Here is a 26,945-nt window from a genome sequence, read left to right on the forward strand (position 1 = left end):
AGGTTCATCTTCCTTTTTACAAACTCTCCTATCACCCTTTCTCCTCAAGTACAGACATTTTTCTGGCAGTAACCTCTACTGCGCTCCTGGCTGTCGCTGATGCTTTGACATGCTGTGAATGTGGTCCATTGAACTTGCATACAGGTGTCAACAAATCAGTGGAGTATGTGTTAAATATTCAGCAGCGAATTAACATAATAATACATTCGAATGTCACCTGCACCATCACTCAGAATAGGGAAATGGTAATCTGACTTCCTCACGGCAATCACCGTCATTGTAAATTTATGAATCTGTTCTAATTAATAGACTGCAGTTTTGGCACGAGGCAATGCAATTACCATTGTGCTTCATAAATAAGCCTAAGATCTTTTCTTCCCCTCACTTCTGTCTATCTCACCATTTTTCTCTCTGAACAGGTGTGTTGTACCTGAGATTGTTGTGGAGACTCCAGTGTTGGACTTTCAAAGGTGTTTCCTTAATCACCCTTACATACGGCAAGTGCAGCTGACCAACAACAGTGATCTGCCTGCCTGCTACGGCATGCTGGACCAGGTTAAGTAAATCACTGCAACAGATTAAAGTCTGTGTATGTGGCAAGTTAGTGATAGAATTGAAATGTAGTAGTGTTGAGCGATAAAACCAAAAATCTTAATTAATCTTTATATTTTTAGGCCTTAAAGAAACTGCTTTGAAAAACATATTTTTATCACCTTCCTTGATGCTCTGGCTAAGCCTCCTCAATGTTGTGATCATTCGTAAGACTAATTCTAGATTTTGCGAGAAAATAGAATTTAAATATAATGTATTTAGAATCAAAATAATCAGGCTGGCTAAATAGCTACATTAAATTTCAACATACTGTAACGTACTAGTGTGTTCCTGCCTCATTTTTTACATAAATAGAATTGTTCGAATGTTACCTCGTCCCCAAAATCAAAAGAAATTGACATTAAGTACCACTGCTGTAATTAATGTTCAGACAAACCCAACCTGAGAAGTTGCAGCAACGCATGACAGTTGTGTCACACGGGTGATTTTCTATTTTGTTGGAAAAGGTGAACATCAAAATTTATCTGTCATAATTTTATTACAGAAAACAAAATAAACCAGACGATGAAAATTGCTCTTGCTTATGATGAAACTAAACTATGAACTCCGATATAATAGTTCACGTTTATTGTAATGGCAGCGTGATATTGACAACAATGCCTATCTGCCTAATTTTGTGATTTACAACAACAGTGGACAGTTGTTGTGAATCTGCAGTATATGTACAACAAATGCTGAATACGTGTGTCTGCATTAGTAAAGTAAATGTCTATTTGTTTCACCCTTTTAAGGAATATGAAGAGAGTCCATCACTGCTTTTTGGCAGTTCTGTACCCGGAGGATTGATTGCTCCTCACAGTTCAGAGGAGCTTCCCGTGTTTCTGTTGGCTAAGGCCGTCGGAAAGCTGCATCACACTCTACGCATTGCTGTGTTCGGCAGTGTCCATCCGCCCCTGGTCAGTATGTGTGTGTGCTAGTACACGTTGAATACTGTGTGCATGTGGTTGTAGTTGAGAGTTTTTGTCTAAATATAGGCATAGTGCTCATCTAAATGAGTCAGTTAAATTTGTGCACTGATCCGCCTCTGTTCTGTTCTCTTCCAGGAAGTTGTCTTGTCCTGTATCGGACAGGGTCCAATAGTTCATGTTAAGAGCCGACAGCTGGATTTCGGCAGAATCCCGGTTCTGACAGACATTACTAGAGCCCTGCACTTGTCAAACCAGTCACCTATCCCAGCCCACTTTACAGCTCGCATGGTACAAACACACACCAACTCAGCACACTTGTTAGGGCTTACAAAGGCACAAAGTAAATAAAGTAATAAATGAAATTATCATCAGAAAACAAGGTAACTTTACGTGCCTTCTGATCTAGGCTGTTAGGAAATCTAGGAGCATATTCCAACCATCCACTGACTAGATTTCTTGTAGAAGCCATCTCTTTGTCTTCCCCTGCTCCGGTTACTAATTAATTTTCTGTCTAATTGGATATATAATTAATGAGTTAATAGGTTCAATGCTTTGTTAGCTCTTGAAATAATTAGTTTGCCAGTCCTATTATAGTCCTACCCCTGGAGAATAGGCAATCTTCTTCAGAATGGACCAATTTACGCTTCCATTATAAACCAGTGAGATGGTGACATTTTGTCAATTCAAGACGACATGAATGAAATAGGCTAGTGTGATCTGGGTAAATGATTGAATGATGCTTATTTTAGACTGTTGCTGTCTGGCGTTTGTAACGTTTCATTCACAATGTCTACAATACAGTGTCTACATTTCAACTGACATTTCAACTTCTTTTACCTCTCACTCTTCAGCTCCTTTTAGCCCTTAATTGTCAACTGACATTTCAACCGCTTTCAGCAATGAACATTTAAAGACATTTTGTGACAACTTGTAAACGTCTGTGTGTTTACATCTGCAATTTTTAGTGTAAGTGAGCACAGAAAAAAAAATCCTTTTGTAGTTTGTATAAAGACTTAAGATTAAATAGTTATGTTCCACTTCTATTTATTGTGCTTACTTGGTGTTCACGAATGCCTATTCACAGGGAACTATCTTGTGACTGGAACGATGCTTTAATACTCCTGAAGCTGGCATAGACATGACTGTGCACATACACAAATTCCAACACACACAGAGGCATCCCCGGTGTAACTGCAGTTGTGTGACCCTGTATTCTCCTCTGAGGTGGTTTTGAGAGCCACACAGTAGACCTGATGACTGAAGATTGTATAGAAATTAAGGAAGGTATACACACTTGCTTGTCATCGAAGTGACCATTTGTGAAAAATTAACCACCCCTTGTCCAACCTAGGCTTTTTTGTGCTTTGATAAAGCATTTTATACAGTATCAAAGGTGATGTGAAGAATAGCATAATAACATAGAGTATTTATGTTTGGACGATGAACTCTTTACCTAAACCGACTTTTCTGTTGTCAATTTCTCTTCTATGAGATACAGAGCTAGAAAGTGCCTACCTACAGTACATACATACATGATGTGGACAAAAAATACCTTGTACACTATTTTCTGCACTCCCTGGAGATAGATTGGTTGGAAAATTCATGTTTTATTCTGACTTTTTTGGCTGGCAACCAGAAAACTGAGCCAGATTAGATTCACATTACAATATATTGCTTTTGTTGTGCTGTATAATATTTGACTGCAGTGGTCACTACAGCACCAGTACACGATTGATGCAGGTTGATATACTGTTGATGGCCATACATCATACAGCAGTGATTTGGATTCTAAGCCCTTCTGACTTGTGCTGCATTCAAAAGCAATCAATGCTAATCAAGCTGCGGGATGCAGCAGGTTTGATGTGATTATTGAGATTCCAGTCATCTTGCTCCTTCTCCCTGGGGAGTCAACCGCCTCTTTCTCCTCTTCTGACTCCACCCACCCCTTTACCATGATCATCCTATCGACCCACCTCAAGTTCGCTTTCACCCAATTGTACAAACGCTGAGAAAGTGATCTTTGACTGCCAAAGTCACTCACTGATCAAGTGTTGCCTGCTTGTGTGAGGCATTTTTATTCAAATGCACCTTTTTATCCTCAAGGCTTTTCTGTAAGTAATTGGCTTCGAACAGAGACATCAAACTGAATCTTTATATTTCATTTGTCCAATATTATTTTCAGTGCAGCTTCTACTTCAGTGAGGCAACACAAATGTCAATTGCAGTATTTGAGTAAAGACATTTTTCCCCATTGATCAACAATCTACTGTGTTGTCCTATAGGCAGCGAAAGCACCCAGTGAAGCTCATTCTCAAAATCCCAATTAAAAGTTTATGTTCCCTCCATCCATCAGCAGGGATGCTTTATAGAACATTGATTGTGATCCTCACCACTGCTTGGTCAGATATATATACAGTACAGTGAGCACAGTGAAGGGCTATCTGCTTTGTTGAAAAACTGGAGATGAACATTAGATTTACATCAGTTTTCTCATTATAATGGACTTTATTCAAATAAATGCTGTCGAGCAATCCACAGAGCTTGGAAATAAAATGAATACTGAGTTCATCTTGCAGCAGGGCTTTTCTAAGTATGCATCAAACACATTCTCAGAGATTGTAGATGCAAGACAAATAACATTTTTTAAACTATCCATGTGTTAATACTTTTGTGTGTTAGAGAATGTTGAAGTGCATGTGTTTATCTTACTCTACCCATTATCCTAATTGTAGTAGGAGATATTTTGTCTTCCTTATGTCAAGCAGGGAACCGCTGATCTACTTATACCTCTAGGATCTCATGCTACACTAAAATGTTGATGTGATTATGCAGCTATATGATACACACGCCTGTCTTTCAAGGTCCATCCATAGGCATAAATGGCTGTGGAGTTAGAGGGAAGGGTTATCTTTCTGCGTCACATTTCAGTCATGGAACGAGCTAACTGCTACAATGGCCTGTTTCCACTCTACAGATCCAAAGGCAGCTCTTAGACGGTAAATTAACCCCTAATTGTGTTTCTGTTTCCTCAGAGCCATGGAAGGTCCCCTTGGCGTGTTGAGCCCAGTGAGGGTGAAGTGCCACCAGAAGGCCAGCTGGAGCTCAGGGTAGTGGCACACTTGAAGGACACGCTCTTCTTCCAGGAAAAGCTGGAAGTGTCCATCCAGGACAGTCAAACACACACTATTGCTCTCTCTGCGACAGGAACTGGCACCACGGTTGTTAGTGATAGGCCTTTTGCCCCCAGTCTTGACCTGGGCACACACTTCAGGTAGCAAGGAGGAGGTCACATTCATGAATCTCACATCTGAAATTTTGATATCATATTAGGTGATTTAGAAAACCTATCACTGACAATCTGCCTCACCTCTTCTTCACCTCCTCTGTATGTCCTATAAGCCATGGGTCATGCCAGTACCACTTCAAGCTGACCAACCATGGCCAGCGGATACACCGGATGTACTGGAGGACCGATGGCTTCTTGCCCTCCACAAAAACCCGCAAGGGTGAAATCTCGTCTGGTCGAACCTTCCTGCCCGCCATCCATACTACGAGGAAGAGGGACACTCCGGGCCATGGATCCCTGACGTCTTCTCCCACAGACAAGCCAGTGTTCAGCCTCAGCCCTTCTCGTGTGGAGCTTTTCCCAGGCTGCTCCGTTGACATGGTGCTGACAGCATCTTCAGACTCCCCCAAAGTGAGATAACCATGTACACATTCACAAATTTGTCGTCTCATCTGTTTGCAGGTCCGAAGTGAACAAACTCAAGTTCTGAATTTCATAAATGTACAATACCTATCTTCTGTTCCTCCCAGGTTGTACGGGAGCATCTGGTGTGCCATGGCATTGTGGGTCACCAGGGCAGTTACGAGCGCATCATGTCTGTAGATGTAACCTGTCGCTTTGTGGCTCCTCTGCTCAGCATTTCTTCCAAGCGGCTGAACTTCCACATAGAGAAGGTCCGTGAAAGGATTGTGAGCAATGCTCTCTTCACGATATTTTTATTTAACACTCTATATTTTTAGTATTTAGAAGTGTATCTCACAAAAATGTGTCCATATGTTACATGTTATGTAATTGTTATGTAGGTGAATGGGGATGATGTTGGAGGATCGTAAATAATTTGAAAAAAGGAATGACCTTTCATTTAAGATTCCTGCTCCTCACACATCTTTATATTGTTGATTTAATTATGTATATGTCTTACAGGTCCCAGGAAAGAGTCTTGTTCCCATATATGACAAGCTGGTCTTAAAAAACGTGTCACCTCTGTCTCTATCCATGGAGATCTCTCTCGTAGAGCCTTTCTCTCTGTGTGAGGCCCGGGGAGCCCATAGTTCAGCTACCACTAAGGTACCAGTAGTGATCACAACCAACTGTTTATCTATTTGTTTTTCATTTCATCTGTGAATGCCATTCCTCCAAAAATACTGCTGTGAAATCCCATCAAATTTGCTGGACCAGTTCATAGTCCAGGAGGAAGAAACCTAGTGATTTGGGTGACACTATGACTTTTGCATTAGTACCACCTTTATTCAAAAATGAGCTATTTTGTCATCTACCTCTACAATGTTGTTTGTGAAAGTAAATTAAAAGATAAAATTTAAAAACTTAAAAAAGAGGGATACCAGTTTTCCAATGTTTGGTCTGTGGTAGTGGGACCTCCATTTGTTCATATTTGGATCAGAGATTGTGACCCTAAAAACAGTCCCCTCAAAACTGACAAGAAGGAGGAAGGGCTTCCACACTGTTGAATTATTGATGCCTGTTGTAGCTCATCCTATCTTTAGTAACTAGGAACTACAGCTGTCAGATAAAGGTAGAGGAGTAAAAAAAAAAGTGTTTCCCTCTGAAATGGGTGACTACAAGTATAATGTTGGACAAAATGGAAATATTCAAATATGAGAAAAATCCTCAAAATTGTAACTAAGTGTTTGAGTAAATGTACTCAGTTACTTTCCCTCTTTGTAAATGCTAAGAGAAAATAAACTTTTCATGCCGGAAATGAGGCTACTGGGATAGTTAGTGTAGGAATGAGTTAGAGGGGGTAAAGTCAGGCAAGTGCTGTCTGTGCCTGGAAACAACTCACAACAGTGAGCTTGTAAACTTGTCTGCATTTTTTATTTTTATTTCCTATCTCTGTGTTCCTATCTCTATGTTAATTTCCTACCTCATTCAAATTTCATATCATGCAGTATCTGAAGTATTAATCTTAAATATTACTACATCATTGGAAAATACACTTCAGTAAAAAGAATTGTGAAGTGGACAGGAGTTTCTCCTGTGGACATGCAGACTCTTTTCCACATCGCAGTCCAGTGTTAACCTTAGCTCCTTGGTGTGTGCAGTTTAATAAGTGCTATTAAGTGTATTGAGTGATATCTAAAGTAAGCGAACATCGTTTTGAGCATACACAGCTGACATAAATGTTAATGACTGATCAATCTTCCATCAGTCAAGGGTCAGAAAAAAAATGTTGAGATGGTAAGAAAATAGTCAGCAATAATACTACATATTGCCTCAGAAAATACGAGCATCTTTTGAATAGTTGATGTTTTAGGCAGAAAAGGCAAGTTCTGTAAAATTTTGTATATTAATGTCCATCTTCTCTGTAGTGGGCATGTGTACACATTAGTAGCAATACTTACTTTACTGATCAGAGTTAACGTATTAGATCAGATATATTAGAGGTTCCTTACTGTACTTTGTACAAATAAGACTCATGACTTTCATTTACTTTTTTTGATGACCTGCATTTACTTATTATGAACTCACCTTGGAGATATCCATGATAGAATTCCAGTTCATATATTCCCATGTTGCCCATATTTTCTTTTTATTAGACCCCTCACTTCATTTTGTGAATTGATTAAAATGCAGGACTGGAATCCTCATTAAAATGGTTTTTAAGTCCCCGGCAGGCCTCTGAATGAAGCTAAAGAGTTAGCAGGATATTGAATTGCAATAAATGTTTCATTAAACAGTGAGCAGGTTTTTAAAAGGGTTGTGAACTTGGGAATTATCAGAGAGAGAAGATGATTTGATGATTTTTCATCAAGCATGCAAGACCACATCCTCACATCCTCAACAACTGAGAACATTTGAGGAACACTAGATATCCTGTTGATTAGTTTACCTACTGTGCAAAATCTATCATCTAAAATATTGCAGAGACAGTGTGATACCTCTGATACCTTTATGTTATATGTTTTAACCACTGACTGTATTTTTCCAGTCCATGGTTTTAGGTAACGGGAAGCAGGCTGAGTTGTGGGTGTGCTTTAATCCATCTTACTGTGAGGATCGGGTGTCACGAGTCCTTGATGAGGTAATAGTGATGCCTTTTGTAAAATTTCTTATGTAATGCATTGCTATCTCATCTCTGACTGAATTAGCGCACATGGCAGTGGTTCTCAATCTGGGTTTTAGGAACTCCATTGGGTTCAAGATAATTAAAGGAATAAGAAAGAAAAAACTAAAAAAAATATTTTATTAGTCTTAGTTATCTTTCGAAAACCGGATATTTTCACCTCTACAGGCCTCTAGAAAATCCTACTAATGAAATATTGTGGTCGTACTGCTGACAATTCATATTCAAATTAATTGCATTGCTTCATTTTAAGGGTTCACAAGCCAGAAAAGGTTGGGAACCACTGGCATTAGTTGAAAACAATCTATGTATACTCACACCTATTAAAATATTTACCTTCATCAATTATTTTGCATGAATATATTTGCTTCCTTTACAATGTTTCCAGTACCTTGACGTGCACTACCAGGGACACCCACAGCAAGACATGGTGGAGCTGCACGCCGAGGTCCACTTCCCCAACCTCCACTTCTCCTCCACCTTAGTGGATTTTGGCTGTGTGCTCAACTGTACCGAGACTCGCAGAGAACTCACAATCACCAACTGCTCCCCCCTGCCCGTGTTCTACCGCTGGGCTTTTCTGGTGGACCAGAAACACTGTGCCATCAGGTATTTTTACACACCTGATACAGTAGGTTCAACTGGACAGACAGATTATAGTGACCAAGGCTAAGAAAGTGAAGGTAATGCTTTTCCTAACAGCATCATTGAACCATTATAATAGGAGGTTGTTTAAATTAACTGTCTTGTTAAGAATATGGATTGAGCTTAATGTGTTGAGTGCTTGATTATAATTGATTTCAGAAGATATTTACACACAAGAACATTTTGGGAAACAAACTCATTCATTTCATCCAACAAGAGCAGTCAGATAAGATCTTAAATTTGAATCACTAAACAGCCTTACATATAAGGAAAACCACAACATGATATTACACACAACTTTGATTATATCTATATATCTCCTATGCACCACAAATGGTCTATACCCATCTTACTGTTTGTAGTGTGCATTTTCAATCCTGGAGATAACTGGCTAGAAAGATGATACATTTAGACATTGCCAACAAAGCTACAAAAGGGCTTAATAGACATACAATACAAAATTCAGCCATCTAAACTATAGAAATTGTTATTTTAAGGTGAGAATTAACCAAGGCAGGTTAACAAAATTGGGCAAAAAGGACAACATTTATTTACAAATGAAGTCCTGGAATGCACTGAGAAATAAAAGGGTGGTGATATTTCATAGCACAGTAACCAAATTTTGGTATTTTGGTCACTTTCATTGAGGTGTGGGACTAAAAAAAAGCAAAGAACCTGTGCTCAGTAAAACCTGCTGGAATGCTGCTCTTTAATTCCTGCATCACGGTTTGTTTTTTTGTTTCAGATTAGGAACAAAGGGATACTGAATAGACAAGATTCAGGAATGAGAGCAGAGTGGACCCTACCCATATATTTAAACTGTCTATTGGGATAAGTTAGCACAGTAGCTATACGTTTAACCCTCTAAACTGAAAGCCAAATCCATTATAAATTCTCCAAGGAAGACACATATACTGATTATGTACTTTAAAACATTACAGTTTGCCTCTCTCAAGCCTTTGCTTTGGCTCCCATCCCTTCAAATTGACTGTGAATACTATAGTAGTCTGTCTGTCCATGGCCCTGAACCAACTAACTGTTATAGCTCTACAAGATTTATCACCCTCTACCGTCTTTTCCCCTTCCCTCTCCTTCATTGGTATTCTTCCTCTTTGCTCCTCTCCTTATACTCATCCTAGGGTTTTACATTGCCTATTTATCTTTTTTTTTCATTATCCTCATTCCTTTCCTCCTGCTCTGCCGCCTGTGCTTCTGCTCTCTACCTAATCCTTATCAACCTTCTCTTCTCTTTTCTGTCTTCACCCTTTCCCTCTTATATTGTGACCTCTCTTAACAGTCTGTCTCACAGGCCGTCCTGCTAATTAAATGGAGACCTCACTCTGCGTGCACACACTGTCTCTAAAGTCTCTCTTTCTCGCTCACAAAACCTGCACTATCTAGCCATGTTCAGCTAATTACATCCCTATCAGTAATTACACCACAGCCCTTGGAGAGACGAATTTCAATAGAGCTAACTCCTTTCTATCCATCTATCCCACTGATAGATAGAAAAATTGTTACAGTCATTAATATAATAGTGTAACTTCTCCTTCTTAATGATTTTATATCAGCAATAACTAACAATAATTTAACTAGAAAGCTGATAACTCTAGGTGTTTCAGAAGATGTTGAGTTTAAGCCAAGGTGTACAGAGGGACTAAAGCAATGGGGAGATTGATTCTTGAACAACACTATCCATGGTCATGCATTCAGTCTTTTAAATCTGGAATTTTACAGTTTCAAACAGAACCTGCTGCTGCACAGTAATTGAAGCAGGCTGCTTTGTGTTATCACTGGCAAAATGAACCATGTAGACCTGTATGCGTTTAGACCTGCATACCTGTACACCATTATTTCTTTTTGAGTTACATGTGATCAGGGTATTCACAGGTGGAAGAATGGAATTCTTGTTGCTCAAAGGTTTTCTGGACAAACAGAAGTGACAGAAGCATAACAAGTGTACTGTACATGGGATTTTGGGTATCCATAGTTCACAAAAGCATATTAGATTAGATAACGTTCAACTTTATTGTCATTGCAGTAATCACAGTAAGCACCACTAGATAGTGCAAACAGTAGTGGTGGTTTATAAGGATAAACAAATGTTCAGAATATACAATTAACCAATGGGTTAGTGATAGTAAGAAAGGATGTAAATGATATGTAAAAACAACAAATTCATTGCATAACCCAGACATGATTTGAATATGCAACAACCTTCTAATATGGAGTCAGACACTGCAACACAAGTCCATCATAAGAAACAGAGAATGCAAATTCTAGGCTTTCAGACAAAAAGCAAAAAAACTACCTTTCATAACACAATAAAGAGGAAAGTAGATAAATCTTAGGTTGAAATTCCACTTGCTTAAGGAATTCTTAGGAAAACCAATGACAAGGCAGATGTAGCAGTGATGGAAGAAGAATTTAGATCCTTTACTTAAGAAAAAGTAGCTACGTGACAATGTGAAAGTGCCGCATTACAAGGAAAAACGAAAGTCAGCAAAATGTCAAAATACACATAAGTATCAAAATAAAAATGACTTGTGATGCAGCAGAATGTCCCGTGTATTATATTTTTTAATATTTTTATATTAAAAGGTTTTATGTCAAATTGAGTAAGAAGCATTTTAACATTGTAGGTGGTCGAGCTTGAGCTTATTGAAATTAGTTTAGACTGCTGGGTAGTTTAACTATAACAATGTATTGGATTTTATAAACTCGTTATAGGTTTAGGATATAAAATCTTAACCGACAGAGTAACTAGTAACTACAGCTAGCAAATGAATGTAGTTGAGTAAATAGTGCAGTATTGTCATGGAAAACTTGTACTTCTGACCAATCGATACTTTGATGAATAAAGGAATAACTCGACAAGCCTCAGTTGTCCTTAGTACCACAGGTATTTTCCCTTGAAATGTAGTGGAGTAAAAGTATAAAATAAGTGCCTCAAAATTGTACTTAAGTACAGTGCCAGGTCACTCCTCTTGTATTAACAAAATGAGACAAAAGCATGTGAGAAGGGAAACTGACTGTCCTTGTTTGTACATTTTTTAAATGCATTTATATACTGTATAGGTATAATAATCACTTTGTCTTCTTTTTCTGTCTCTGCTGGTCTTTTTTTTCTCTCTCAGACACCCAAACACACTCTTATTTTCAAAAATACATAAAACATAAATTCTGGCAATACCAACCAATGTCTGACAACTAAGTATTTTGTCGTGTTTCGAGTAGCATCACTATCATTTGTAGACATATCGGTGGACATGACCCAGACTGCCAAATATACACATCCAATTTGTGAGACAGCTTCTCTCACGCACACACACGCACTGTAATCCCAGTAGCCTTTTCTCTATACCATTTTTCTGCAACAAACTCTCTTGCTCCCCATCATTCTTTTTTCTCACTCTCTGGCAGCTGAAAGTGAGATGTCTCCAGTTCAGCGGTATTTGATGTGTAGATTTTTAGCAAGAATGAAAATGAACTGTGGAAAACACACAGTGAAACCTAACGTATGCATGAAGGAAAGAATAGATGGAAGAGAAAAACAGATATGAGAATGTCAGGATAGGCTATTTCTGTTTTGGGCTGATCTCTTGCAAAGTCATCATCTGCTGTCTCACCATCTGTTCCTCTGTCCGCACCAGTGGGTTTTAAACTCTTTCTTAGAGGACCCACATTTTAAAAAGCTTCTTTTTTTTTATCCACCGGGGGGACAGATGTCTTTTTATGGACTTTTACATACTCGTATGCACAAAGAGATGCACCCTATTTTTTAAGTCATTGACCTACTGTATCTGTTCACCCTTACATCTTAGATTGCTGGATGTACTATTTTGTCCTCTCCCTAAGGCCCGCTAGTCCCACAGTTCTTCATTAGACTGACCATACAACAGTGCCCCCTGCTGGGTGCATCACTTCTGTCCACTCATTAGAAGCTGACACATCAGTGCTGTAGCATTCTTGGACACTCTGACTACTGTGTGTGCAAGCTTGAATGCTGCCTTACATGTATACATACGCCGAAGCACACACACACAGGCAGACACGCACAAGCATGTGCACACACACTTTGGCAATAATGTAACCAGTATTTGGTGATTTAATATAGAACTTGTCCAGCGCAGCTTTGAGATGGCTTCACTCACTAAATCTCTTTCATTCTCTTCCATGTTTATTCAGCACTTCACTGCAATCTATCCTGACCTGTTTCCTGCTGCTTGCCTATTAAAATTCCTCTTAATTATAGAACACTCTGTTTAATTAACTTGATGGATGCACCCAGTCTGATCCCACAGGGAAAGAGAGAGTAGAACAGAGAGAGAAAATGAGAGTTCTTTGGGGTGTTGGTGCTGAAGATTTTCTACTCCACTTGTGTATAACAATATTTGTTAATGAGATATTGGATATATGATAGAAGGTTGCATAATTTACTGTTGGCATTTTCTGTGTTAATGTGTTAGTCTGCTACCTGATGGACATCTTCAAGCTTTGATTGGTCTATTTTCGTGAAGCTTGAGCACAGTTTCATTCATTTTTCTCACCTCTTCTCATTGATTTTTTCCCCCCCATGTTCCATCCATTGCATGTATAATTTACTGTGCAGTTTTACTTTCATCATGGAGAAAATAAATATTTTACTTCAGAGATATTTTATTATCCTTTCGCCCTCACAGAGAGACAGAGGTGAATAAACTGTTGCTGGAGGAAGAGGTGGAACAGGAAAATTCAATAAATGAGACTGAAGAGAGAAGGGTTTCCTCTAGAAAGCGTCCTCCCACCTTTTCAGCTACTCTCAGTCCCAGGCCTGGTGCACAAGAACAGAACGACACACAGTGCTCTGCGTATGTGGAAGAGGTAGGCAAATGCTCACATGTAAACAAATCTGGGTTTTCCTGAGATCTCCAGTTTGTCAGGGGATATGGAGCAGCTAATGAGCGAGTCGTTCCCTCTCTATGCTGCACTATGGAGGTAGACACACAAGCACATGCCACACCCACACACATGCACATGTTTTTGCATCATAAACCCCAATGTGGACATTCCCTTTGTGACAGTGTGCAGAATATCTTTCTACAGTTTCATGCATTGTGATAATTCCCAGGTTTTATAAAGTATTATATTTATAATAAGGTGCCCCTTACTTGAGTGTTCAGAGAGTATAGTGTAATCACATCTGTGATATATAACCCAAGTAGGGCCACAACTATAAACATAATACGACATTGTAAATGATAACATCATTATTGTCTGACCAACAATCCAGAAAAACAAAGGCATTTAGTATACATTGATTAAGTCATTCATTGAAGGGCTAATTGTGTCAGCACTAAACGCAGTAGTACGCACTGCTAGTGCAGACTCTGAATGAGATATGTTGTAAAATACTAGCTTAAAGGGAAAACTCATAGCACAGTGAGAGAAGCATTAAAAATGTGAATGAATCCCGTGAGTTTTTGACATATGACGCTGGCCAAGTGGCAAGCTGAATCTACTATAGTAGTTTTCTTTCTGTGTCTGTAGGTGTTTGATGTCTTGCCAATCTATGGTCAGCTACAACCCGGGGACCAGCAGCTGGTCACATTCTACTTCTACGGCCATGAATATGTCAGCCAAGAGGTGGTAGCACAGTGCCAGGTGGAGGAGGGGCCCACATATGAGATCAAACTCAGAGGAGAAGCATCAGAAGTTAGCTACAGCCTTGATTCTGCCATCGTCGACTTTGGTCCGCAGGTATATATGTATATATATTTGTATGGATACACTGTATACGGGGCCTACAGGGCCTTACACTGAGTTTAGCCTCTCCGGCAGTTCTTTCATCTTAGAATATACAGATGGTTAAAGCTAGGATTAGGGCCATGACTGGAGTTAGAGAATGCTGGTCATAGCTAAGCCTTGAGAGACTCATGTCAGGGCAAAACCCTCCTTTGCTCCCTATCAAGCTACACTCCTTCCTTTTAAGTTAATTTGCCCTCCTTGATGTTCTGTTATCCTGCTTTTCTTGTCCTTGTTGTTCCTTTGCCATCTGTTTGCTCATCCATGTGCAACACATGATGTCTTAGACAAAGCTAATTAGTTTTTTCCAGAACTTTGGGGAATGATGCTTTCTGCCATCATCAAAATGAAACTGGCAGGCTCAAGGGGAGTGTGACAGATTTGGTCTTGGATGATGATGTGTTTGCTGCAATGGTTTAGTTTATTTCATGATTATTTGCTTTTATTGATTGTTAGTGTTTTCACCAACAATCTAATTTTATCTTCCCAATTCCACTTCTTCTGGATATCACAGGATCCAATGCTGAGAGATATTATGTCATTGGGATACACATTATTTAAACATAATATCTACTATTAAGAGCATCAAAGTTATTTTTTTACGTACCTTCTTTATGTATTAAAAAAACTGGTGAGAAGAGCCACATTGACTTTGGATGTCACTGCATAGTTTTTCATAGTTTAGCCTTTTGCACTTCCACTCCCTCTTTAAGTATGCAAGCCATCCAGACCAGTTATCATTGATATTCAAAACAAGGACATATTGATCTTTGATTTAGTTGAAATTAGCGATTCAGCAGAACATTTCTCTGACCTTCCTGTCCGTTCAGCACCTCTTGCTTTCTTTTTGCTCTTGCTGTCTCTCTCTCTCATTGTTGTTCTCTTCTATTCAAAGATTTATCCACATTTGTCAATAAGTCCTGAAACATCCTCCTCTTGTTACTTGTTACTAGACTCACAAGTCAGTCTCAGTCAGAGACTGAGGACAATCTCCCAGGTTTCATTGTTAAAACTGGGTAGAAACAATGAGAGAGTTCAAAAAAAAAACCTGCATTGCAGAACCAATCTAAAGTCTTTGGGGCGGCCCTTGATACTGGGGGAGGAGAATGGGGGGAGAGCATCATTTCTGGTGAGGCGTGTCCTTGACTAAATGTGTTAGCGGCTCTTCTCACTGCCATTCAAGCAACTATTGTGCATTTAGAAATCCCCGGACTTCAGTAGGTGGAGATCTCTGATTGTCTGGTATCACAAGACTAACAAGTGACTAACTTTGAACTCAAGATTTGGAGCAACATTTCTATTATTATTTTTCTTGTTTGTCTCTGTTTATCTCTGTCTCTTCCTTTCTCTCTCTCTTAATCTATGCCTCTGTCTAAGTTCCTGTCTTCAGTTCAAATCTTTTGTGTTACTGTCATCGCAGTAAATACAGGTATCACAGGAAGTCCAAGAGAATGAAGAAGCTTAGGGCATGTTTATGTTATTTTAAAAATATTGGCACTACACTTTATTCACTTTGTTCACATAACGACCCCTTCCTTTGTACTCATATCACAGTAACACAGCTACTACCACCGTATCTAGTGCAAAACGTGACCAACATCGTGCATCTCCAAAAAACAGGTCTTTTACTGTATCACTTTAACAAGGCACCCATTCCACCTAAATGACACTAGGTGGAGTAGTTGTCCCAAAACCTTCTGTTTTCCATAAATCTGCTTCACATTATCTTCACTAAAAATAAAGGTACTGGCAGTTTGAAAAATTACCTCTCTTCTCTCAATATCTCTCTTCTTCTTCCAGCTGTTTGATCATGTAGGGGAAGCTAAGGTGATCCTGAGGAATACTGGCAAGGTTGGCTTCAAATTTCGCATCGAACAGCCTCAAAAGGAGGAGGAGGAGGAGGAGGAGGAGGGAGATAAGGAGACAGGGGGACAGGAGAAGGTCCCAGAGAAAGACAAGCAGCAGCCTGATGCAAGGCAGGAAAAAGATAATGAGCTAAATGAGGAAGGTCAGGAGGTCAGACCTGGCCTGCCCATAGTCATCCCCCCTGTGGTGAGTTCATTATGGGACCATTTCAGATGCGGAAAGTACATGTATAATGTAGGTTTTTTGCAACCAGGTTTTGTGTGTGCCAGGGTTACGTTGATGCCAACACGGAGCAATGCCTGCGTGTGCTCTATCTCCCCGGCATCCCTGAGGTGTTTGAGAAGCGGCTTCAGCTGGAGGTGGCTCACCTACCAGCCCAGGACATAACACTGACTGGAGAGGGAGTGTTCCCGAGGATAAGCCTCAATTTGCCACGAAACTTGTGTATGCATACACATACACTTATACACGCAGACATGATTGTATCTTTACACAACAAACCAGAAGATGAGAATTTACTGCAACTGAGCTGCAGAATACAAGATTTAGTCTCATTATTATGCTTTCATTGTAGCCAAAATCACAAGCTGCAACAGACTAACTGCTACAATATAGATTAATTTTATTTGCCCAAATGCAGTGTTAGGGTAGTGTCAGGCGATGCCACTAGAAGGAATCTGTGCATTGAAAGGAAAAAACTGAAATTTGATAGCAATAAAAGTCAACAGAAGGTGCTTACTATACCACATAATTTAATAGTTTATTGATCCACATGAGGAAATTGTTATCGAACAGAGTCTTGTCCTTATGCTAGAAAGCATTGAGCCCAAATTTTCTGGTTGATGGTCTCTCAGGTCTCTCTAATAATCACACCTCAATGCTAACAAATAGAGAAACACAAATGCTCTGATTGGATGCTGTAATTCCCTTGCAGCGGACGAGTGCTACAGTGATGTGGTGCAGCAGGCCAGAACAGCTGTGGAGGCAAATAGATTGAGAGAAGAAGTTTTGAATGGAATCACCACTGGTGGAGGAGCAACAACAGAGGCCACCTGCACCCTGAAAGTCAGTGACTGAAACTTTTAAAGATGCTCATACAATATTGAGTTTTGGACTTAATATTGTAGTCATGTTGGTTACTAGCAAGCAAATGTTGTGAAAACTACACAATGTTTCATTCTGATACAGGCAAAAGTGATTTCAGAAAGTCTTACATCAATATAACAATATATGAAAAAACATATAACATATGTACTAAATAACAGCAAACTGTTGTTTCATACAGTCCTTCCTGTTTATGTAGAGACAGAGTTTTCTTATGCCTGCCATTGCGGTCAGCATATATGCCGCACATTTCTCAATATATTGTTTTCTGTAAGGGGAAGGCAGTACCACTACATCCCTGCTGTTCGTAACCAGCCTATTATGTAGGGCTTTTCCTGTTTCTTATCTGTGTATTGATTTTTCAGGGTGTCCTATTCACCAAGACAGGAGCCATTGAATTACAATGGAAATTTCTATTTTCTGCTTTTCCCCTCAGTAGCCTATTTACTCACGGTTTTGTGTGTTGTTCCAGAAACATCCCTGGCATTTCCTCTAACCACTGAAATGAAAATGCAAACATTTTCATAACAGATAAGGTTCTCCTAGAGAAGCTACAGTACCTGTGCAAAACCTGACAAATTGGCCAGATTACATTATCCAGAAAAAGATCTTGACCTCAGTGACTTTCTATTTACTGTTGTTACAGTCTACAAGAAAGGAAGAGATTTCTTCATTCTGTGTGTACCTTATGAACCACGTCACAGACAAATTTATATTGCCTTGAGATGGACAACAACGGTTTTCTGATTTCTGTAAACTGATTTATAAAAGGTTTAAAAATTTTGGTTGATTACACTAACCAGTGTAGATAAATACTACACATCTACAATGATATAAGAGATATCATTAAGTTACTTTGTCATACTGTAGCTTATACATTATTGACTAGCTAAAACTTAAATATTGATTACATTTTACCCAGTCAAAATGATAAATTACATTATCAATTACACTCTGACTAGTTGACTAAAGCTATACTTAAGTTACTCTGCTATTAAAGGAATAGTCAGGCTTATTCACTAATTTACACTTTATTTGTTTACGCTTGTTAAACTGTTTGTTTAATCAATTCATAAATTTTGTGTTTTACAGAGGCTAATGTGAGATATTAGATAAGTGTATTTCCTAAAATGTCACCTCTAATTAAAGCTCCTGTTGATTTTGGATTTTGAAATTCTATTTCCATACCTTTAAATATTTCTTAATGATCATTTTGGATATCTAAAACTAAAATATTACCTGCCAAAATGCCATAGTTGATATAATTTAAGGCACTGGAGTTATGACCAATTAGAAAGTAGTTAGAAAGTAAAAATTTGATATATTTTAAAGTTTAATTATCAACATTGAAATTTCCTTTTAGGATTTCTAGAAGAGGTTTATGAATATCTTGAAGGGAGTTTTGAAAATACAGATTTGAGATATGGTCAACAGCCATTTTGACTAGCTGGAATATATTTGTAAATGTCCTCAATCACAACTGTGAGTAGTTTACTTGCTGCTGAAGATATCAAAATTGTGTATGTAATTTTCACGTTTACCACACTAACATCTGTGACATGATTATATATTTGGACAAACCTTGAAATATTTTTCTTACCATTCAGACTATTAATTACTTTCTGTAACTCTTCAATTCTTTTTAGAAACTTTTGAGTGTTTACTCACCCCATCCTTCTTTCTCCCTCTCTTCTCTCTTTTGCCTGCTGTCTCTAGTATGAGGAGCTGCTTCACATGGAGATTGAGAGAACATTGGTCAAAGAAAATGCTCTTGCTGTGTCGGGTAGCCTGATAGAGCTCAGAGACTCGCAAGATTCCTCCAGAAAGTGGCACAAACTTAGCAAGTATGTACAAACACACACTCTGATTAAACAGATGGTGACTTGCTGGACTGAAGTGAGGACTGTGTGAAACTGTGTTGTGGAATTGAGTCTGGGTTAATGAATGATATCTGGCTGAGTAAGTTTTTGCTCTGTGGTGTGTGTCTGCTGATTTGATTCATACCATATTACACTTGCTTGTTCAAGTTCCATAAATTTATACTGCAGAATATGTCTGGGTGATATGGCCGAAGTTATTATCACATATAAAGTAAGCAAATCGAAGTCCAAGGCAATTAACTGTGCGCCACTGTTTATGCACTACATCAGAAAAACTCTTCACATGTGTAAAATCAAAACTTAATGAACTAACTTTGTCCCATTTTTGCTTTTTCTATCCATCTCTACCCCTTCCCTCTCCCCCAGGTTCCAGCTCCCAGAGTATGTTTTGGATTTTGGTTATGTCATTCCTGGCAAAGTCCTCAGTCACACTGTAAATGTCACCAACACTGGGTCAGTGGCTGTGTCCTTCTGTGCAAAGCGCAAACCTCTCTCTGGCACAGGTAACACATGAATAGGCAGCAAGACATGAATACATTATTTAGGCTCATGTGACATTTTCAGTTAATCTCTGTTTCCTAATCAGTAATATTTCTGTACAACCACATTTATACCGAATCTTTAATTTGACAGTGATTGGACCTAAGGGACACTACAACTAATACAACATGTTTTCGGTAGTCTGCCCCTCCTCTGATATTAATCCTTGTGTTTTCATTGGCTGTTTTATTATCTGTTCTTCTCAATTGTTCTACACTTAACACAACAAATAAAAAGCTGTGATTGTGTTTTTGCTCATTTTAAAGGTTTCAGTGTAGAATTTGAAAGAGTGAAGAACCTTCCCTGCGGTGAGACACAGACTTTCACAGTGAAATTTGATTCCCAAGGAGCCAACCTGCAGATGGGGGGCATAAGTGTTGTCATGCCAATACAGGTACACATGGGCATGGTCAAACATTCATTATCATCAATTATCATCATTAACAGTCATTATTTCTGCACTACCCCATTGTATCTGTATCTATGAAACAATCATATTTCTAAATAATTGAGTCCCCTCCCTCAGTGATGAGCAGCAGTGTGATCTTGTTTTTAAGATCATTGTGTTTGTTTTACAGGTCACAGGTGGCCCAGTGGTGCAGGTGCGGCTGAGTGCAGTTGTGACTGTACCGACCGTTACTGTTTCCACGGATACACTGCAGTTTGACACTGTACAGTGTGGCATGTGTCAGGTAATAGTGTGATTCTACCGCCCATTTTATTACACTTAGTGTTATCAACATGCAAAAATAGAAGAACAGGAAAGTAGGTCAAAGTACAAATGCCATATGATGTACAGATTGACACAACTAATGAGGGGCACTAATAAGAGACCAGCATGCTGCCTTGCTGTGGTGCCATCTTGCGATCGTTTACTGTAAGATCAGGTTAAGTGTATAATTTCCAAGGACTGCTCTTACCAAACGTACATTCAAACATTATATGCTTGAGCATGAAATCTTCAATCAGTTCATTCTGTTTAATACTCAAACAGAAATGAGAATGTGATCAGGTTGTTGATACAGAACTTTCTGTGTTATATCCCATGTCCCATTAGATCAAGACTATACAGCTGTTGAATCATGAGTCTGTGCCCTGCAACTGGAGCATAGTTGAGGAGGTGAAGCCTCTCAAAAAGGTACGGACCAATAGGAGAAATTGTCATTTTTATAGAAATTTCAATCCATTCCCCTAAATAATTTTGTAAATATTAATATCCACCACATAACAAAAACTCCTTCTACACGACATCTGCCATCTTTAGTACTAATTGTTCAGAATCCTGTCTAATAAAGATAAATACAGACATCACTGCATGAAGGTGAGACCTGCTACTGTTCTTGCATTCACTCAGGTTGACAAGTTCCTGCCTCTCTACACGCGTAAAAAGGTGTTGCAGGAGCAGCGGCCTCCTCTGGCGGTATTTGAAATGGTTCCTTGCTCTGGCATGCTTTCCCACGGTGAAAAGGTCAATGTCCAGGTCAAGTTCAGCCCTGCTGAGGGGGTAAGGAGCTTTGCTGATTTCAGAGCATCTACAAACAGTTGTTTGGCACAATTCATGGCAGAGTAACATGGCATTGTATGGGTTACTGCTTTTATGAAATGGTGGAAACACAACATTGGAAATAAAACAATGCATCCAAATTTCAATAAAATATGGATTTTGATTTTTGTATTTATAAAAGAAAGATGAAAGTTGAAAAGTAGCATGCACAAAGAGTTTGATAATTGTTAGAAAATAAAGACAAGGATGGTTACCATACTATATACTATACACAGTATGTCTTTGCAGTGTGCTTACAACAGGCAGCTAGTGGTCCGTGTGGCTGAGGGCACCCAGCAGGTGTTCATTACAGCTCAGGGGCAGGGTGAGGAGCCACAACTCGAGTTTTGCCCGTCAGTGGTGGAGCTGGCGCCTTGCCGGCCTGTCAGCACGGATGTGGAAGCCACAGTCACAGTCAAAAACCCCTGCTCTTTCCCCGTTGAATTCTACTCCCTGGAGTTCGACACACAGTATCTCGAGGAAGAAGAGGTAGCTCTCTTTTTCTGAAGTTTCAAAAAAGAATGTGTTTTATTTTGTAATGTATGGTGGTGAAAAGCAAGAAATGGGGTTATATGATGACCTCATATCCTGACCTTATCCTGTAGGATTGCCAATGGATAAGAGACAAAGAGAAAATGGGAATGAGATGGACAGCAAGGTCGTTTGTTAATGATAGACTCTTGAAAAGGGACATGTCTTCTTCTGTCATAGAATCAGTTTTATGTAAATCACACACCCTGAACCAAAACTTATAAACTATTCATCCACCAGGGGGGAGCAAAGCCATCAGAAGTCCTGCCCAGCCTAAACCTTGACAAAGAGACAGCATTACCAGTTCTTATGTTTTAACTAAATCAGCTTTTGTTGTTTTATTTTTTAGCACTTGTTACTGGAGATATGGAGTGAGACTATGAAATGCATCAGAAAGAAACAGCTTTTCTCTCTTTCTGCACCTCTTCCCTCCTCTCTCACCCCCCATCCCTCTCATCCTATGCAGATCCTGCGTCTGATGCATGGTTATGATGAGAACAATGTGCTGCTGCTGCCTCCCAGGGCCCCTGGAGAAAGTCTTCCCACAGAACTGCTCGACTACTACAAGGAGCACTGCTCCCAGCTGAAAGATGATGGTAGGTTCAGGCACACATAGACATAGATCATATACCTGCAGGTGTCTGAATAGTGTATCAGCACATACCTGTTTTAACCTGACCTACCTGTGTGCACCAGATCTGAAGGAAGACTTTGATGAAAAAGAAGCTGGGAAGGGTGAAACACAGGAGGAAGAAAAGAGATTGAGACGAAGCGATTCCCTCCCACCAGACAGCAAGGAGGGAAAAAAACACACAACTGTGGACCGAGCTGAACTGCGTGAGTGCAACTGTTTTAGTAGTGGAATTTTGCAAGCTTGTGAAAGTATTCTCACATGAGGCGAGTGTAATTCACAGTAATTTGCACAGGTACAAGGTGTAAGATTGACTTCAACTTTAACTCTTATACTAAAGTTTAACTTCTCACGTTCTTTCTCTCTAATGCTTGTTTTGTGCATTCAGTTCTTTCAGAGATGACCAAAGATGGAAGCCATGGGAGACTGGGACACCTAGAAATGACCCCTGTCTCCAGAGCAATCGCCCGCCACATGGGTGTTGACCTGTCACCTGAGGGTCTGGCTGCACGCAACCGCAGAGGCATTGCTATTATTGTATATGGAGCCCCACTGACAGGTGAAGCAGTTGAAAACAGTTGATTCTGCATTGGAAAAAATAAAACGATTGTTTGATTTTTCAATTAAATATAAAACATAAAGTCATTTGGCTGGGTGAGTATGCATACGTATATACTGCATATATAGTTGTTATTTCATCAGACAGGTTTGTAGCGATTATTACTGCATAACAACTTTGGGGTAGTAGTGAGTTTAAAACTGTATATGTGTCCTGTTCCTCCGTTTTTCAAGGTAAGAGCAGCACAGCAGCTGCTCTGGGACATCATTACGGAGGAGCGTGCCTGAGTGTTGATGCTGTGTTTACAGATGTGCTGATAAATGGCACTTCACCTGTTAGTCTGACAGCAAGACAATTGTATGACAGTGCTGCTGCTGAGTATGCTCAGAGGAAGGCTGAGGAGGCTGGTAAGCAAGATATACTTTAAATGTAGCGTAATCCTTTTAAAATAATTATATGGAGTTTTTGTGTTTTGGGAGTTGCAGTAGCCTAGAAGTCAGAAAAGGTGGCTTGTGACAGATAAGTAATTTTTCTCATACTGTCAATATGCCATTTAACAAGGCATGTAATCACCTACCACTTCAGTGGAACAGCTAATTGGTCAACAGTACAAGACATACTGTACTAAGCAGCACTGTGCTTGTAATTAGGGATTATGAATCTTCTATAGTAAGTTTGGACACTACTACTGAGGAGCACAGTCTACCATCAACTTAAAATTGATAATTAATGGGTGAGAAATATATCTGTCTGCTTCCAGCTCAGGCCTGTGAAGATACCACAGCACCAGGACCTGCAGCAGCTCTTGAAACCACAGATCCAGCTCCAAATTCAGCTCCTGTGGAGGTTCTTGTGAAACCTAGCGAGGACAGCTGCAGTAGAAATGACTCCAAGGAACTTCAGGAGACTGAAAGCACGCATGTCGCCCATTGCCTGGTACGTTTCCTAAAGTCTGCTAGTCACCCAGTGTGTTTTACCATTGAAAAAAAAAAATCTCTAAAAATTGAGGGTTTTGCTCCTACTGGATACATCTTTGCAAACAAAAACCACTCTTTTTGTCTCAGGGAGTAGATGGGACCACCCTCAGCAATCTCTTACCTGAGCAGCTGCTGGTTGATATCCTGGCGGAGAGATTACAGGTAATATGACCCTGTTTTGATTACAGCTGTTTGTACTTGTGAACCAGCAGATATCTGATATATATTGTATGTAACCATTTAAAGAGGCCGAGTTTCACTTGGTTTGCACCGTGTCATCATGTTTGCTCTCTTTGTCTTGTCATTGCTGTGGGTGCTGCTGTTGTCGTGATAACAGTTAAGTGACTGTTACCGTGGTGTGATGATTGATGGCCTGGAGTCGGTGTACACTCAATCAGTGGCAAGCACGCTGCAAGTTGTCCTAAAGGCCCTTAATAACCGGAAACACATCTACGTAGTCAACTTGTCAGACTCCTACACTGCCCTGAAGGCACGAGAGAGAGCTCAACGAGAAGCTGAAGGTAAAATACATACACACAATCTTATACAATAGGACTGCTTCAAGTTTTGTTGCAAAATAGAATATCCAAGAACAAAAAATCAAGTATAACAGTATATAGTATATTTAAGATTTAATTTGGAATCTGATACAATTAAAGGTACCCTGTGGAGTTTTTGACCACTATTACAGTAGCACTATGGAGCAGTTTTTTGGGTACCTGTTTTGTTTGTTTCATGTCACTAAATTACAGTTGGCTGTAATGTTATGTGAAAGGTAGTAATACGCCAACAAAGGCAGGAAAGAAGAAGGCTCCTAGTGAGAAAAACATGGATGTAAACAATGCAGGTATCAAAATTTCCCAAAAGAAATCAGCTTTGCAAATCTTTATGAGGAAGGAAACACATTCAACACGTATGTTAGATCTTAAGTTTGCACATAATGCATTTTGATGAGTAACACTGAATGTAAACAGAAACTGTTTGCAAGAAAACTCAGCAGGGTACTTTTAAGGACAGTGCTCAAAATTTTTGTATGGTTTATGTTTTTTTTTTTTTCATAAAGCTTTATGACACCATATGTGGGTGTTGTGTTTGTGTGTGTTCTTCAGAGGCCCTGCAGAAAGAGAAAGCCGACAAGGAGGAGCAGTGGCTGCAGGAGCTGGATGAGGAGGAGTATGATGCTCTACCAGAGGAGGAGAAGGAACGTATTGCTCAGCGACACAGAGAGCAGAAACTCAGGTACTGACTGCAGGATGGTTGGACACACTCTCTATTAGGTGCTGGACATTGTGGTTTTTGTTAAAAACCTTTTTACCCATTAAGTTATAAATGCAACCCTGTTAGTATTGAAGGAACAAAATTGTTGAACCAAGAATTAAAGAGGATAAAATTAAAGGAAAGAAGCAGCAGTCAAATGTTGAACATTTGTTTTGGAAGGATGACGCAAGAGAAAATCTAAAAAAAAATATGATCAAATAATGTGCAGTTCTTAATGTTGTGCACATTACTTGTTTGAAGTCCCCTCTAGAGTCTAGAAGAATTGTTCACAAATACTAATTAGGCTGCTCTGGCCCAAAGTAAACACAGCTTCCCCCAAATAATGGGAATATTTTCAACCATTAAAAAAAACGTGTATTTATGTGTGTATGTGTGTGCTTGCCTATAAGGGAGCTTGAGCGAATAGTGAAAAAGCAAGAGGAGAAGAGGCAACAGGAGGACATGAAGAGACTACAAGAAGAGGAGCTGAAGAAGAAGAGCAAAAAGGAAAAAGGAAAGAAGGATACTAAAGAAGGGTTGAGGAAAAAGAGCTTGCTGGAGATGAAGCAGGTCTGTATATGTATCCCATTTCAACACTCCTCTATGAACAAAATCCTCTGTGAAGCAAAATACACACATAGGCACACACAAAGGTAGAATTTATAATGTAATATATAATTTATCATGTATCTTTTTTATTTCTGAAATTATTTTTTCAACCTGGGAACGAAACCTTTCAATCTTCTTACTCCAAAATGAACATTTATAGAGCAATTATTCCTGATAATGATCCACAAATCAATATTACATAAATACAACACTATTTTGTTTCTGGGAACACCACCATAAAATTTAACCAGAATGATCTCTATGCACGTCTATCACATCATGTTGCTCATTGCAGCCACACCTCTATCTGTATTGTAATTAAAATGCGGCACACCGGGCAGTATTTTTGGCAGTTAAAACACAGTCATTGCCCCTAGTTAGTGTTTTGAAAAGAGACACCACGAGAGGATTGGTTGTAACAAACAACTTATTAGTCGATAGACAGATTTTTATTGAGATTTTTACATGCATGATTGTAGTTTGAAAGTGACATCATCACCAAAGGAACAGATAGAGTACATGCCATCTTCAGATGACTGTAAAGAGAGGCACCAGGCTAAGGGAAAGGCTGTCTGTAGGCTGGTGACTGTTGTGGATACCAAAGCTAGTGAGATTCACTCATTAACCTTTACTCTAACTTGCTAGAATCTTGTGAAGATGAGCAAAACACGAATAAAGATGTTTTTGTGATTTCAGAGAAGCTTAAAGGGGTGTGCCTTCACCAAATAAATTGACCAAAATTTTAAGGAGCAGAAGGGCTGTTGAACTGCTCCAAGCAGACACCAAGATTGCAGTATGACACTGAATTGACAATGGCACACTCTCTATAGCACTTCTCCTCCCACTGGGGCAGAAGACGTGTCACCAAGATACCAAACTGGCACAGGCGAGGAAATAACCTCCAGTGTGTGTTCTTCGCCATGCCCAGACACCAAAATAGAGGCCAAACTGTGTTTTCTCATTATTAGCATTCTGTCTTCAATATGATTGGCTCTCAGAGTACAGAAAATATGGAGATGAAGGGACTGACAGAAGAGGAAGGAGAGCTGAAGAAAAGCAAAATGGGTGTAGAGAGAGATACTAAAGAAGTGTCAGGAAAGAAAGACGTGAATGTGGAAAAGCAGGTCT

The 26,945-nt window shown here is 39.4% G+C and overlaps 1 protein-coding gene across 3 annotated transcripts in view; it reads left to right on the forward strand.

Annotated features, from left to right (window-relative positions):
* hydin (HYDIN axonemal central pair apparatus protein) overlaps positions 1-26,945 on the forward strand; it is a 72,963-nt gene that overhangs the window by 23,703 nt on the left and 22,315 nt on the right. For 2 of the 3 annotated variants that reach the window (XM_067588813.1, XM_067588814.1), the window contains exons 16-46: positions 420-555; positions 1,344-1,508; positions 1,656-1,808; positions 4,553-4,791; positions 4,920-5,217; positions 5,337-5,480; positions 5,731-5,874; positions 7,757-7,849; positions 8,280-8,500; positions 13,219-13,399; positions 14,066-14,275; positions 16,121-16,372; positions 16,456-16,630; positions 17,121-17,251; positions 19,007-19,134; positions 19,537-19,673; positions 19,977-20,104; positions 20,289-20,402; positions 20,768-20,848; positions 21,065-21,214; positions 21,503-21,742; positions 22,251-22,380; positions 22,481-22,621; positions 22,804-22,974; positions 23,208-23,381; positions 23,735-23,910; positions 24,039-24,113; positions 24,289-24,472; positions 25,061-25,190; positions 25,619-25,778; positions 26,816-26,941. In XM_067588813.1, the coding sequence (XP_067444914.1) occupies positions 420-555; positions 1,344-1,508; positions 1,656-1,808; positions 4,553-4,791; positions 4,920-5,217; positions 5,337-5,480; positions 5,731-5,874; positions 7,757-7,849; positions 8,280-8,500; positions 13,219-13,399; positions 14,066-14,275; positions 16,121-16,372; positions 16,456-16,630; positions 17,121-17,251; positions 19,007-19,134; positions 19,537-19,673; positions 19,977-20,104; positions 20,289-20,402; positions 20,768-20,848; positions 21,065-21,214; positions 21,503-21,742; positions 22,251-22,380; positions 22,481-22,621; positions 22,804-22,974; positions 23,208-23,381; positions 23,735-23,910; positions 24,039-24,113; positions 24,289-24,472; positions 25,061-25,190; positions 25,619-25,778; positions 26,816-26,941 (4,987 nt within the window). The remainder of the gene's footprint in view (positions 1-419; positions 556-1,343; positions 1,509-1,655; positions 1,809-4,552; positions 4,792-4,919; positions 5,218-5,336; positions 5,481-5,730; positions 5,875-7,756; positions 7,850-8,279; positions 8,501-13,218; positions 13,400-14,065; positions 14,276-16,120; positions 16,373-16,455; positions 16,631-17,120; positions 17,252-19,006; positions 19,135-19,536; positions 19,674-19,976; positions 20,105-20,288; positions 20,403-20,767; positions 20,849-21,064; positions 21,215-21,502; positions 21,743-22,250; positions 22,381-22,480; positions 22,622-22,803; positions 22,975-23,207; positions 23,382-23,734; positions 23,911-24,038; positions 24,114-24,288; positions 24,473-25,060; positions 25,191-25,618; positions 25,779-26,815; positions 26,942-26,945) is intronic. The other variant, XM_067588815.1, reaches the window with a different exon arrangement.

Source organism: Thunnus thynnus, chromosome 5 (assembly GCF_963924715.1).
Source record: "Thunnus thynnus chromosome 5, fThuThy2.1, whole genome shotgun sequence".
NCBI lineage: Eukaryota > Metazoa > Chordata > Actinopteri > Scombriformes > Scombridae > Thunnus > Thunnus thynnus.